General features: G+C 36.5%; 1 protein-coding gene across 1 annotated transcript in view; it reads right to left on the bottom strand.

Annotated features, from left to right (window-relative positions):
- LOC124615774 (spatacsin) overlaps window positions 1-16,084 on the bottom strand; it is a 395,474-nt gene that overhangs the window by 234,596 nt on the left and 144,794 nt on the right. Inside the window, exon 12 of the mRNA XM_047143873.1 lies at window positions 4,422-4,749. Coding sequence (XP_046999829.1) covers window positions 4,422-4,749 — 328 coding nt within the window. The remainder of the gene's footprint in view (window positions 1-4,421; window positions 4,750-16,084) is intronic.

The following is a 16,084-nucleotide window of genomic DNA, read 5'->3' as shown; positions in this document are numbered from 1 at the left end:
GAAGATGGCCTAAGAAACAGAAAACAGATTAGTGAGCAAACAAATATAATTTTGTAAAATATCAGGAAATGTTTCCTATTAAACACTTATGAGGGGTTACCCAAAATAGAACCAGAATTATTTTTTAAAAGCTATATATTGTCAAACTGTTTGCAAAACAACCTTATCCCCTTCGAAATAGTCTCCATTAATACTAACACATTTGTCCCACCAGTGCTTCCACTGTTCGAAGCTTTTTTTTTTTTTTTTTTTTTGACTTCTTCAATCTTGTCCACCGCTCGTGGTCTCGCGGTAGCATTCTCACTTCCCGAGCACAGGGTCCCAGGTTCGATTCCCAGTGAGGACAGGGATTTTCACCTGCCCCGAGATGACTGGGTGTTGTTGTGTCATCTACATCATCATCATCATCATCATCCATCCCCATTGTGGTCGGAAGAAAGCAATGGCAAACCACCTCCATTAGGACCTTGCCGAGTACAGCTGTGCAGGTCTCCCGCATCATTCCCCTATGCTCTGTCAAGAAGCATGGAGCTTCATTTCGGTTTCTTCAATGTTGTCAAATCAGTGTCCTTTCATGCCCCTTTTCATGTGTGGAAATAAGAAAAAGTTGCATGGAGCCAGATCAGGCGAGTAATGTACGTGGTGCAGTGGAACCATGCCGTTTTTAGCCACAAATTGTCTAACAGAGGTGGCTGTGAGTGCAGGTGGGTTGTCATGGTGGAAGAACCAGTCTCCTGTCTGCCACAAATCGGGTCTCTCTTGATGAATACAATAGTGGAATCTTCTTAAAACTTCCAAGTAAATGATCTGATTAACAGTTTCACCTGGTGGAACAAACTCTGAATGAACTACGCCCTTGGCATCGAACAAGCTAATCAGCATTGTTTTCATGTTCAATTCGACTCGATGACATTTTTTTGGATGGGGTGACAATGACGTCTTCCACTGGCTTGACTGCTGCTTTGTTTCTGGGTCATAGCCATAGCACCAATAATGACCTTTCATAGAAAATCTAGATCAGTTTCAAGCTGTTGTTTCAAAGTATGACATGTTTTAACTCGTCATTCCTTTTGATTGACAGTCAGAAACCAAAGAACAAACTTCGCAACAACCTTTTTCAATCCCAAGTCTTCGAAATTTGCTGAACTTAGCTCCAATACAACCCACTAATCTCTGACCTGTTGATCAATTGGGTGACGGTCTGTGAGCACAAGCTCTCAAAATTTTTTACATATTTTCATTGATTCAGGCAGTTGGTGGACATCCAGAACAAAGTGCGTCATCAGTCGCCATGTCACCATTTTTAAATCAAGTGAACCACTCGTACACTTGAGTTTTTCCTGCAGCTTCATCTTGGTAAGCTGTTTTCATCATTTTACTGAGTAGAAAACAAAACTTTACAGCTGCACAATATTCACTTAAAACTTTCCTTCATAAAAAACAAAACAAGAAAAAAACAGCACTAGCAAGAACAATCACTGCAGATGAACAGAGCAAGCCAGGTCAACAACACAGGCAGCACTGAACTGGCTATGAGTTGCACTGCATACCCCTAGCGGTAGAAATGTGTATTACACAAGCTCCGTCCATGGCAATGTAATTCCAGTATTTTTTGGGTAGCCCCTCATCCATAGGAATATCATTTTACATTGTGTTCTGGGGAACGTTCACGTGGGAGGCAGATAGGGAAATGGAACATCTGCCTTTGGAGCTTATACATATTGCTTCCTTCTGACATTTATTAAGCCACTGTTGAATACTGGTATTTATTTGAAAATTTGAAGTGAATGAAGTCTTGAAATTCAACAAAGATTTCAATTTTTTATTCAATCTCAGACAGAAAATTCATCAGTCTCAAACAAGTTTTATCAGTTTTGTACAATATTTTAACTACACTGAAATAATGAACAGAGTCACTTAAGTAGTCCTCAGATAAACCAACAGAGAAATTTGGAACATGTGGTGAATCTGGAGGTTCACATTCTGAATTTCTCGTATCTGGCACATTATCATCAGAATTGAGATTGCTCACGTTTTCAATTGGGTGGTGCTCATTGACTTTAAAAGTAATAGTTGCATTCTCTCCCAACAAAATATTCTGATCCATTTCATTTTATAATATTTCTGCAACTTTCATATTTTGCAAGAGGAACATATGAATCACTGGTGTCACCTACAGAGTCCGAGTGTTCAGGAAACATCTACTCCGTCACCTGCATAATTTGTCTGCTTCTATGAGACACACAGGCAGAGATTTTTACAGTTATAGCGCTCTAAAAAAACAGCCTGAGTTATGAACTAATACATTCTAAGACTTCCTTGTTGTATGTAATTTATGAAAAGAGTTGTAAAAAGAGTAGCTACCTATCTTCACAAACAAGCAAACAACCAGAAAACAATGATACAATGAAGTCACCATAATAAATCAAATCCAAATTTATACTGTATACATTATACACCTATACTCAGAAAACATTTTGAGCAAGTAAAATAGTAGTTTACAAAGAAAGAAAACTACACTGAAATGAGCTGAAACCACACTCAAAAAGAAGTAATTTGGTAGTTGTGACTTTATCAACAAATTTATTCAATCCAAATTCCTCGAAGCAAACTCACTAAAACATAATTTAAGTTGCAGCATAGTCAAGTAACTAAAAATGTCATGCAAAAGAACTTAAAGAATACAATGGATTATCTGCCTGTGAGGCACAGCAGTGCAAGTTCAGGAGCATTTGCCTGTGTGACAGTGTGTGGCTGAAATGGAAGCAAGTTTTGTTGAGTAAATTGCCATGATGAGGCACAGTACTTTCACTGTACTATGACTAAATACCTCCTTCACATCCCCTCATAGGCGACAAATCCTGTCTCGCAGACATTCTACATTTATCCCACCCTCAAAAACTACCTCTCCCCACCATACAAAATCCAGAACCTAAGCAGACCGAAACACAGTCAGGAACCTTTCCTCCAAAAGCCTTAGTCCTGCACAAGTATCAATCCTTTCCAAAGGCCTCACTTTTTGCCCCACTTCCAAATTCAGTCATGCAGAACTTGTTAAAAACCTTCTTTCCTCCTCCACGTCCCTACAGTGGAAACACTTTTTCACCAGCAACACTGCCAATTAGACTCAACCAAAGACCAATGTTGAACCCTCCCTGACTCACTTCACTCCTCCATCCAACTGTGATACTCAATCACTGCCCCCCAAAATCACCCCCTATTAACTTTCCAAACTTTCTTAACCTCAAACCTTGCCTCACCATCATTCCCCAAATCCCTCAACATGCAAATAAAACTAAAACTTAAATAAAAAAAAAACTGCAAACCACCACCTAAAAATTGATCCCGACCTTATAATCCTACCTGCGAACAAATTAGAAGAAGCTGACAGACACAGTGGTCGTGTGTGTGTGTGTGTGTGTGTGTGTGTGTGTGTGTGTTTTGATAAAGGCCTTGTTGGTCGAAAGCTTATTTTGCGACAGTCTTTTTGTTGTGCCTATCTGCGATCAGCATCTGCTACATGATGAGTAGCAATTATTGTTTTCATAATATTGTTACATTATTACAATTACATACTTTGACCTTCAAGCAATATTTGTCCATTTACAGGCAAGATGTTGCATTATACTGAATTGGTCCCAACTGCAGTCAAAAAACAAGGGAAGTATTTCTTTTCAAAACATAACTAACTAGCAAACCCAGCAATGCATCTTTATTGGCAAATTCATATGATATACATCCTAATCTGGGGTATCGCTGGAAATTGTGTCAGCACACAAACTGTGGCTCCTCATTGTGATTTTGCCCATTTTGAAAGTTTGGGACTCAAAAATGTTAAAAAAAACATATACAATATAAATGAAAAAGACTCCTTCATTTTCATTTTATTGTTTTTAAGTTTCTTTAAATGTCTGTATACAATACAATTACAAAACTTCAGAAAATTTTTTGTTATTTGGATATTGTGCGGTAAGAGTATCAGCTGGTTTTCAACTGATTTTCTGAACTACCTGTTCATGAATGCACAACATACAATGCAAAAAAACATTCTGATTACAAATCAATTTGAATGCCTGGCACTGAGCACTTTTTATTGTTATTGCACACTAAACTCTGATTGGTAAGTGAAGTCACTTCAAATGAATAGGTAAGTAAATAAGTCAAGAACTTTTCAAGATTTTTGAAAACAATGTTAAAAATTTCCTGTTTATATATTACTAAAGATATTTAAGGATGGTAATTCTTAGGCAGTTCACTGAAGCAACAGACAATGGAATATTCACATTTTTATAATACCAGATCCCAAGGCAACACAACATATCCATTAACAAGTTTTACCAAGTGGGATGATTTCATTCATAAAGTTTAATTAAATGTAGGGCATTACTTTAATTCAGAAAATATTCATACTTATGACTAACCTGCTCAAATGGTCCAATACGAGATCTTTTGTTGTCTGCATTGCATCTTCTGATCTTATATTGTCTATCATAGACTGTGATATCTCCATTGATGCAAACATTCTTGCTACTTCAACAGAAGTCAAAACGCACAAATTATCTTTCTCCATTTGATATGAAAGATCTTTCATAGCATTTTCCCATTGGTGTAAACAATCCAATGATTCTTCTGGAGGGTTACCATTGTTATAATAAGAATCAATCCAACATATCAAAATATCATCTCTGTTGTTACGTAGTAAATATTTCCAAGTAACATCTGGATTTAGAAGGGCTTGTAAATGCGAACCTGGAAATTTTAAAAGCTGTACATAGCAGAGCTTGAGAGTAGCCCATCAAAACAAAATCTGAACCCAATGCAGATTAAAATATGTAGTTATAAACATACAATTGCTTTAAATCAGTGGATCTGTTTTTAAATCATCAACCAGTGTAGGTAACAAAATGCTTCTTTTGAATATCTCACTCATATATGAAAAACAGACTTCTCATACAAACACTGGTCGAGCCTAAGAGTGGGTAAATAGTTTTTGAAACTGGGAAGGCACATTGAATAAAGTATATACATGATTTATCTGCAGGACAGCTGATCACTGGAAACCATTTGTATACCAATCATCCTTTGAAACTCTGTAGGAGCCTTATACTAACTGAACATAGGAAGAAATATTGGAATTTTGATTAAACTGAGAAATACTTCCACCCCACAACAAGCTTAAATTTAAATTTCATTTAGTCTTTCTGCATCATGTTACTATCATAGCATCTCAACACATATTAGTGCTCCTATAGTCTGATGACCAATGATCCACAGATTTATTTTGTACATCCCAATGCCCTAAAATACATGCCTCACTATGTCAACAGATGCTTCTCGACCTTGAGAATCTTATGTTTTAATGAAAACTGTTCTAGAGGTGTCTTCCTTATAAAAAGCAATAAAGTTAAACAGCTGCCAAGATCCAGCCACAGTCATAAAGCTTACTTTTCCTATCCTATTCTACACCATAAAAACCAAATGAAACATTGTTTGTCATTAATCCATGCCACTCATCAATATTTGCTGTTGCAATTTTTAAGGAGAGTCCATATTTATGCAGAATATGTCAAAATATACATTATGGCAGATCTGCAGCTGTGACAAGCTGTTCATGTACATAACATTCACGATAAAGACAAGGATAAATTGCTACTCACAATAAAGAAGATACATTGCGTTGCAGACAGGTATGATGATCATTTCCATAATATTGTTGATATTCCAACTATGACTTTCCATTGTTTAACATTCATAATTAATGTTTAAGCTATAAAACTACAAAGGGAATGAAGAGTTGGCCAGTAGACCCACTTGCCTTCAGCAGGTGAAATATCATTACTGCTGATAGACACGTGTAAAAGTGGAAACACTAATCTCTGCTTTTGGAAATATTAATTTCTTCCTCAAGGATAGATGAAATATGCAAGGCCGCAGAAGCAAGCATAACTATGGGAAATATAGATGCCACCTACAGAAAAAGTAAGGAGACCTTCGGAGAAAATCAAAGCAACTGTTTGGACATCAAATACTGTGAGATCGGGTTTTTGAAACCATCAACCAGATACCACACCCTGCAGCCATTCCCCCTGGTGGGCCCTCACTTGCAAGTAACTGCCAAAAAACAATTCAGAATTGTGAGTATCAATCAACAGTGTTAACAAAGTATTATTGTATGGACTTGTGTGGCTTAATGGACAGGGTAAGGACTTTGCATGCAAAAGATTATAGGTTTGAATGTCATCAGGTGTGTTAAATTATTTTTATTATTACATTTTTATTGAAATTACTTTGATTATTATTTGTATTCAATTGAATGCTTTAAATGTAATTTTTTATTTCTGTTCCTTTGTCACTTCATTTCAATCATCATATCAACTATTTCATTGGCTCTCTGTTTCTTCCTATCATTCTCTTCTGCTTGAAATCTTTGTTGATGTCATTTTAATTTATTTTATGTATTAATTTTTATTTAATTTCTTCCATTTCATCTTCTCATTTTCTCATTCATGTTATTGCTTTCATCATTTCTGTTCCTCATTTTGCTTGAATTTCATTTTACTTATAATCCCTTCTTTTGTTTAAATCTTCATCTGTGTTATTTTGCCCACAGTGCAGTATGAATGAATACTACATTTTAAATGTTTGTATGATGATTACAAAAAAAGAAGAAGAAGAGCACAACATGTAACAAAAAATAAATTTTCGTCACCATCGCACAGCCAATATAATGTAATCTTTTGTTTTTAAAAGACAGATCAGCATTTTCAAATATTTAAATATTATAGAAGATTATATAATTAAATTTACATTCACAAAAATTTCGAATAGAAAAATAATGATGTCATTAAAAAAGCAATTAGAGCAAATGAAAACATTCATATAGTGACTCAAAAGATGTGACACAGGAAAAGAAAGAAATTAAAAAATTACATTTAAACCTAATTGAATAATATAATGATCAACATCATTTTGATAAAGATTTAAAAATTTAAAAAATCTCTACCCTATCCATCAAACCATGGAACCAATTATACCATTACTCATTTTATACCACTACTGAGGGTCACATAAAATTCTGAATTTTTTTTGTAAATTACTCTGTAACGAGGACCCACCAGGGTGAATGGCTGCATGGTGTGATTACCTGTGATCTTAACATACATGACCGTATAGCATACTTGAGCACAGCATTATAGACAGTAAAGGGAAAATATATGGAGAGGAGATAGGAGACATGATACTGCAAAAAAGTGACAGGGCATTCACAGACCTAAGTTGAAACAAGGCTCCTGGAGAAGACATTCCCTCAGAATTATTGAAATCTCTTGCTGAGCCAGCCAGACAAAACCATTCCACGTAATGTACAAGATATATGAGACAGGTGAAATATCCTCAGATTTCAACAAGAATGTAATAATTTAAATGCAAAGACTGCAGGTGCTGACAGTTGTGAATATGTATTACTGAACAATCAGTTTAATGAGTTGTGGTTGCAAAATATTGATACAAATTATTTACAGATGAATGGAAAAACACAGAAACTGATCTCAGTGAAGATTACTTTGGGTTTTGGAGAAATGTAGGAACATGTGAACATTTTAGAAGGTAGTAGGGTACAGAAAGGCAAACATACATGTATTGTATTTGTAGATTTGGAGAAAGCTTTCAACAATACTGACTGGATCAAACTGTTTGAAATTCTGAAAGTAGCAGAAATGAAACACAGTAGGCAAACTGATGTACCACCACTCATGATGCACTCAATTTCAGAGATCGCACATCCATACAGTTCACAGGCCTGCTTATAGAGGCCACCTAGGTCAGCCCCCTGGTGAACTTTGGTGAGACCCCAAAGAAACAGTATTATTTAAGTGACAGCAAATGAATGTTTGGCCTATCCTGTAACCTGTATCACTGTTGTCCATTCAATATGTTCAATGCTCCGCACACATTGTATCTTACATTGGCTCTATAAAGTACTATGTTCCGTAAATCGTGTTTGTTCTTGCTATAGCACAAACCTTATTTACAACCTGTACAGACACTAGACTGCAATTATAAGTTTCAAAAGTCTTGAAAGGGATGTATAATTGAGAAGGGAGTAACACAAGGTTGTGGCCTACACCCAATTTTGTTCAATCCATACACTGATCATGCAGCAAAGGAAACCAAATGGATATTTGGAAAGGGAATTAAAATCCTGCAAGAAGAAATAAAAGTGTTGAGGTTTGCCAATAACATTCTCATTCTGTTAGAAGAAGCAAAGAGCTTGAAAGAGCAATTGACAGAAATGGAGAAAGTCTTAAAAAGGGATTGTAAAATGAACACCAACAGAAATAAAACAAAGGCAATGAAATGAAGACAAAATTAAATCATGCCATGCCAAGGGAATTAGATTAGGAAATGGGACACTAAAACTAATAAATGAGTTTCGCTATTTTAGCAACAAAATAACTGATGATGGCTGAAGTATAGAAGACATAAAATGTATACTGGTTATACCAAGATATACATTTTAGAAGAAGAGGAATTTGTTAACATCTAATACAAATTTAAGTGTTGCAAAGTTTTTTCTGAAAATATTTGTCTGGAGTGTGGCCTTATACGGAAGTTAAATGTGTTGTGGCTGAACTTAGGATACAATTTTATAACAAGAACACAACACTTTTAGCAATAGTGGTCTTCTCCCTTTAATATCTAAAAGATGACTCATAGCAACAACAAAAACTTCACAGAGCAAAAACATGGAAAATAAAGGGAACTCTTACAAGCAAAGAAATTCACAACACAGAACCAAGCACCACTGCAGGAGAGGAGAGGAAACACAGTTCTGATTTATTTACTTTAACACTTCTCCCAAATCAAACTGTGGTGCACTAAACAACTTTTAAATAAAAAATAAGAAGTCAAAACACATTAGTTATGAAGTCCTATCTAGGTACACATTGCTTTATATTTGTTTGATTTTAAAGGCTTTGCAAACATGTCACCAAGTTGATTTTCAGAACATACATATTCTACATTGATATATCCGTTTTGATAGAGTTCCCGCACAAAATAATACCATACTTCGATGTGCTTAGAGCACCTGTGGAACACTGCATTTTTCACTAACTTAATGGCACTTCCATTGTCAATTAACAATAAGAGTGTGTTCCTATTTCCACTGATCTCCAACAGCAGTCTGTTGAGCCATACTAACTCCTTGGTTCCTTCACTTGCAGCAATGAACTCCACTTCAGTGGTGGATAGTGCAATTGATTTCTGCAGTTAGGTTGTCCACGATACAGCCATGTTGCCAATCATTGAAACAAAACCATTTGTTGATCATCTTGTTTTAGTGTTGCCAGCAAAGTCAGCGTCAGCATAGGCACAAAGTTTACCACCCGATGAAGTATAGAAGAGACCTAAGTCTGAAGTACCATAAAGATATCTGAAAATATATTTTACAGCATTCCAATCAGAAGAAGTGGATCAAGCAACTTTTGATACAACATAAGCAAGATCTGGACGAGTAGAGCATGCCAGTTACATTAAAAATCCCAAACAATAAGGAACATTGTTGTCAAGAGTACTGCTATCTTTACTGTCCAATTGTTCATTATCACACGAAGTTTTTAATGGTTTTGCATCAGCCATGTTAAAACAATGCAGAATCTTCTCTGTGTAATAAACAAGCCAGACTTGCATTGCCCTATTTGCATACCTAAAAATGAGTCTAACGATCCCACTGTTATTTTGAATTCAGACTATAACATATCTAAAAATGAATTCACTGCACTTTCAGTTATCCCTGCAATAAGTCCATCATCAACATAAATAGCAAACAGCAATTTTTCTGTTTTGCTTTGTCAAATGTAAATGCAAGGATCTGCTGTCGAATTAATAAATCCATTTTTTCTCATGAATGAATGAAACCTATTATTCCAGCAATGAGGTGATTGCTTAAGTACATACAATGATTTCTTGAGGCGACAAACACGACCTGACCCATCATCAAAACTTTCTGGCTGAGCCATGTATATTTCTGTACCCAAGTCACCATATAAAAATACAGTTCTAATGTTGAATTGACCAAGTTTCAGATTTTCTTCTGCTGCAATCACTTTTACAGCATAAATAGCATCATAATGAGCAACTGGACTGAATGTTTCACCATAATCAAGTCCGGCACATTGAAACAGACCTCACACAACCAAGTGAGCACGGTATCGATCAATTGACCCATCAGGTTTATATTTAATATGAAGCACCCATCGATTATTGATAACATGTTTTCCTTTAGGCAGTTCTACCAAGTCTCAAGTCTCATTTTCTTCAAATGCATTCATTTCTTCTTTCATCACATTAAACCACTCACTGGAATTACTACTTTCCATAGTTTCGTTGAAGTTCATCGGTGCAAGCTCTTCATGGATTGCTTTTGTCACGCAAACTAATGCATTTGCTTCTTGAGAGTGGTGAGGCTGGTATCCTAATTCTTAGTCACTAAATTTTATTTCACGAACTGGATGTCGATTTGGAAACTCTTTAAATAATCTTGGTCACTAGTTTCAATCTGATCAATAGCAGATTCACGTTCCTGTCCATTTTCTTCAGATACGGAATTAAATTGCAATTCAATTGAATTTCCAGTTGTACATAGCTTTTCTGGTTGAAAATCAACATGGTCACATGATGTTTTGATGGAATGCACATTTTGTAACCATCTTTGTCATTCACATAGCCAATGAAATGGCCAGGTATGGCCTTGTCATTGAACTTAGAATGAAATTTATTTGGAAAATAAACATAGCATTTTGATCCAAATATCCATAGATAGCTAAAACTGTTTAAACACTTTGCCAGTCCACAATTTGAAATGTGTTTTACTTCAACACTCGACTTCCCAGTACAAATGAGTAGAAAAACAGCTGTGTCACATGCATGAGCCCAATATGATTTAGATAACTTGCTAGATGTTAACACTGACTGAGCTAATTCAACTATATGTTGATTGCTTGTTCAGCAACACCATTTTTTCAGGAGTGTTGGACATGTAAGGCGAAGCTCAATACCATGGTCTCACAGCACAGCAGCTACGGAGTTACAGTTAAATTCTCCTCCACAGTCAGACCGAAATACTTTTACCTTACGACCAGCAGCATCACACTCCTTCAAAAAAAATTTTCTAATTATTAGCCAATTCAGATTTATTTCGAATGAAATATATCCAAATGAAATGAGAATAATCATCTTTGAAAATCACATAGTAACGAAAACCCTTTATAGAGTCAACAGACTTGGGTCCATTAACGTCTGCAATGATCAACTCACCGACAGTTTGTGGATGATCCCTGGGATGACTAAATGGTTTATGGTGGGATTTGCCAAGAACATATCCATCACGAAACAATGTGGTATCAGGGCACTTAACTGATACCTAAACAAGAGAGCACATCTTGTACATGATTTTTATCTTGATGACCGAGTCTCTCATGCCAACATTGTAGTTGTTCTTCTGAAGTTGCTAAGTTAATAATTACCTGTGAATCCGGAGGACAAACTCACATGTTCATAATGTATACTGAACCAACTAGTCTTCCTATTGTGACTATTTCATTATGTCACCAAGTGATAACACCTTTGTTAACGTAAGTCATATTATATCCAGTTTGTGTAGCTTGACTGACAGAGAAAAGTTGGTGTCTGACGTCAGGTACATACCAGACATTTTCAAGCAAAGCAGGTGTCCAGCTATTGCTTATGAATATTTCAATATGAATACTGGCAGTCCCATGTGCAAAAATAACTTTTTTGCTAGCTGTCTGTACACATTGTGGGATCGGAAGCTTTTTGAATGTAGCAAAATGCTGTTTATTTGGTGAAATATGATGTGTCGTGCCAGAGTCTGAAATACAAGAACCTGCACTATCAGAATTAACATGAGACAACAAGCTAATGGCTAGAAATGTATTTGGTTTGTTGCTCACTTTTAAACTGGAACTCGAATTATTATTATTGTTAGCCGTCGCTTTTGCTGCTTCTGCGGCCATGCGCTTTCTGCAGTTCACAATAATATGTCCAGCTTCCTTGCAATACAGACATGTACAACTTTCTTTCTTCTTTGACTTACTCCCCGCAGTTGCAAATTTCTTCAGCTTTTTATGTTGCTCATTCAAATTTGATTTTGCATAGAAAGCACCAGCTGCCTGCGTAGCTAGTGAATTCTCAATCGAACACAAATTCTCAATTAGAAGCTGCATCGTCTGCTCAGTTTCAGGAACACGATACCAGGTGGACCTGTAAAACTGATATTCGGGTCCTAATGTTTTGAAAATATGATGGCGGAGCAGCGAAAGAGGCAACATTGTATACGGAGTAATTTTGTTCAGTTCACTGCACAAGTCTTGGAAAATGTTCGCAAGTAGCGTATTGCGTGTTTTGTTATACACATAACATCATCTCTTGACGTTTCAAAGAAACAATCGAACAACATATATAGTTGCTGCAATGAAGATTGTTCATATACTGACGTAAGGGTATCCAAAATTTCTTTTTTGTCAGTCTTCTTTCTTACATGAATAGCAGGTTCCACATCAAGTGCTGTTCCAATGATACGAGCTGCCCGAGCATTGTCTTGTTGCCAGCGCCAATTTGCAGTGGACAGTTTTTCTCATTCCGCTAATGATTGACACTGACGTGTACCATCTATAATCGAGTAAAGAGAGTGTTCCTTTAAACAAAGTTGAATCTGCCATTTCCATGTTTCCCACTGATCTTCACTTGACAATTTGCGAATGTTTGTACAACTTATATCATCACTCAGTTTCAGTACTGTGTCTGCCACTCCAAAAATTTTGCAGTCTCACCAATATCTCAGTAAATGGAAAAATAGTCTGGAAAATGAATACTATAATTCTTAGAACCTGAAGTGTTCAGACCTGGACCCATAACCTGTTGTGGATGAACTTAGGATATAATTTTATAGCAAGAACAGAACACTTTTAGCAATAGTGATCTTCCTCCTTTAATATCTAAAAGATGACTCATAGCAACAACAAAAACTTCTTAGAGTAAAAGCATCAAAAATAAAAGAAACTCTTAGAAAAAAAGAAATCACAACACAGAACTAAGCACCAACATAGGAGAGGAGAGGAAACACAGTTCTGATTTATTTACTTTAATACTGCACAATAAGCAGTTCACACAAGAAGAGAATGGATGCTTGTGAAATGTGGTGCAACAGGGGAATGTTGAAGATTAGGTGGGTAGATTAGGAAGTACTTTATGTAACATTACACAAATGCTAATTTTAATTCACTTCACATACAGGCAAATACAGACACAATGAAGGATGTTGTGATAAGAACAAGCACACGAAATGGGTTACATAAGTGCACAGTTTAACAGTTAACCATGGACCTTGCCATTGTTGGGGAGGCCTGCTTGCCTCGGCAATAGAGATAGCGGTAACATAGGCGCAACGACAGTGGAGGGATATCTGTTGAGAAGCCACACAAACATGTGGTTCCTGAAGAGGGGCAGCAGCCTTTTCAGTAGTTGCAGAAGCAACAGTCTGGATTATTGACTAATCTGGCCTTGTAACATTGCCCAAAATGGACTTTATGTGCTGGTACTGCGAACGGCTGAAAGCAAGGGGAAACTACAGATGTATTTCTTTCAAACGGCCTGCAGCTCTGCTATATGGTTAAATGATGATGACATCCTCTTGGGTAAAGTATTCCAGAGGTAAAATAGTCCCGTAATTATGCAGGTAGGTCAGAAAATTTAAAAGGGGAAATGGATAATTTGAAGTTAGATATAGTGGGAATTAGCGAAGTTCGGTGGCAGAAGGAACAAGACTTCTGGTCATGTGAATACAAGCTTATAAACACAAAATCAACTAGGGGTAATGCAGGAGTAGTTTAATAATGAATTCAAAAATATGAGTATGGGTAAGTTAATACGAACAGCATGGTGAATGCTTTATTGTAGCAAAGATAGACAAGAAGCCCACACCTAACACACTAGTACAAGTTTATATGCCAACGAGCACTGCAGATGATGATGAGGTTGAAGAAACGTATGATGAGATAAAAGGACAAAAATCAAACAATGGAAAATTCAGGGTGGAATGTAAAGCTTTAATTGTGTGAATCTTTTTGTTGTGCCTATCGCGACTCAGCATCTCCGCTATATGAGATAAAAGAAATTATTCAGATAGTGATGGAGGATGAAAATTTAATAGTCATTGGGGACTGGAATTCGAAAAGGAAGGGAAGGATAAGTAGTAAGTGAATATGGAATGGGGCTAAGGAATGAAAGAGGAGGCTGCCTGGTAGAATTTTGCACAGAGCATAACTCAATCATAGCTAACACTTGGTTTAAGAATCATGAAAAAAGGTTGTGTAAGTGGAAGAGACCTGGAGACACTGGAAGGTTTCAGACAGATTATATTATCGTAAGACAAAGATTTGGGAACCAGGTTTTAAATTGTACAACATTTCCAGGGGCAGATGTGGACTCTGACCACAATCTATTGGTTATGAAATGTAGAGTAAAACTGCAAAAAGGTGGAAATTTAAGGAGATGGGACCTGGATAAACTGAAAGAACCAGAGGTTGTAGAGAGTTTCAGAGAGAACATTAGGGAATGATTGATAAGAACAGGGCAAAGAAATAAAGTACAAGAAGAATGGGTAACTTTGAGAGTCGTGATAGTGAAGGCAGCAGAAGATCAAGTAGATAAAAAGACGAGGGCTAGTAGAAATCCTTGGGTAACAGAAGATAAACTGAATTTAATTCATGAAAGGAGAAAATATAAAAACGCAGTAAATGAAGCATGCAAAAAGGAATACAAAAGTCTAAAAAATGAGATCAACAGGAAATGCAAAATGGCTAAGCAGGGATGGCTACAAGACAAATTTAAGGATGTATAGGCATATATCACAAGGGGTAAGGTAGATACTGCCTACAGGAAAATTAAAGAGACCTTTGGAGAAAAGAGAATTACTTTTATGAATATCAAGAGCTCAGATGGAAAACCAGTTCCAAGCAAAGAAGGGAAGGCAGAAAGGTGGAAGGAGTATATAGAGGGTCTATACAATGGTGATGTAATTAAGAATAACATTATTCAAATGGAAGAGGACAAAGATGAGATGGGAGATATGATACTGCATGAAGAATCTGACAGAGCACTGAAAGACCTGAGTCGAAACAAGGTCCTGGGTAGGTAACATTCCATTAGAATTACTGATAGTCTTGGGAGAGCCAGCACTGACAAAACTCTACCATCTGGTGAGCAAGACATAGGAGACTGGCGAAATACCCTTTGACTTCAAGAAGAATATAGTAATTCCAACCCCAAAGAAAGTAAGTGTTGACAAGTGCGAAAATTACCAAACTATCAGTTTAATAAGTCACAGATGCAAAATATTAAAACAAATTCTTTACAGATGAATGGAAAAACTGGTATAAACTGACCTCAAGGAAGATCAGTCTGGATTCCGTAGAAATGTTGGAACACATGAGGCGATACTAACCATACAACTTATCTTAGAAGATAGATCAAGGAAAGGCAAACCTACATTACTAGGAATTTTAGTCTTGGAGAAAGCTTTTGACAATGTTGATTGGAATACTCTCTTTCAAATTCTGAAGGTGGCAGGGCTAAAATACAGTAGAGAGGGAAAGTCTATTTACAATTTGCACAGAAACCATATGGCAGTTATATGAGTCAAGGGGCATGAAATGGAAGCAGTGGTTGAGAAGGGAGTGAGACAGGGTTGTAGCCTATCTTCAATGTTATTCAGTCTGGATATTGAGGATGCAGTAAAGGAAAAAAAAGGAAATTTGGAGTAGGAATTAAAACCCATGGAGAAGAAATAAAAACCAGAGGTTTGCTGACAACATTGTAATTCTGTCAGAGACAGCACAGGACATGGAAAAGCAGTTGAACGGAATGGACAATGCCTTGAATGGAGGGTATAAGATGAACATCACAAAAGCAAAACAAGGATAATGGAATGTAGTCTAATTAAATCAGGTGATGTTGAGGGAAAAGGAAAGCGTTTCTGAAGAAGAGAAATTTGTTAACATTGAGT

Source organism: Schistocerca americana, chromosome 5 (assembly GCF_021461395.2).
Source record: "Schistocerca americana isolate TAMUIC-IGC-003095 chromosome 5, iqSchAmer2.1, whole genome shotgun sequence".
NCBI lineage: Eukaryota > Metazoa > Arthropoda > Insecta > Orthoptera > Acrididae > Schistocerca > Schistocerca americana.
Note: the sequence above shows the minus strand (reverse complement) of the source record. Positions and strands in the feature narration are given on the sequence as shown.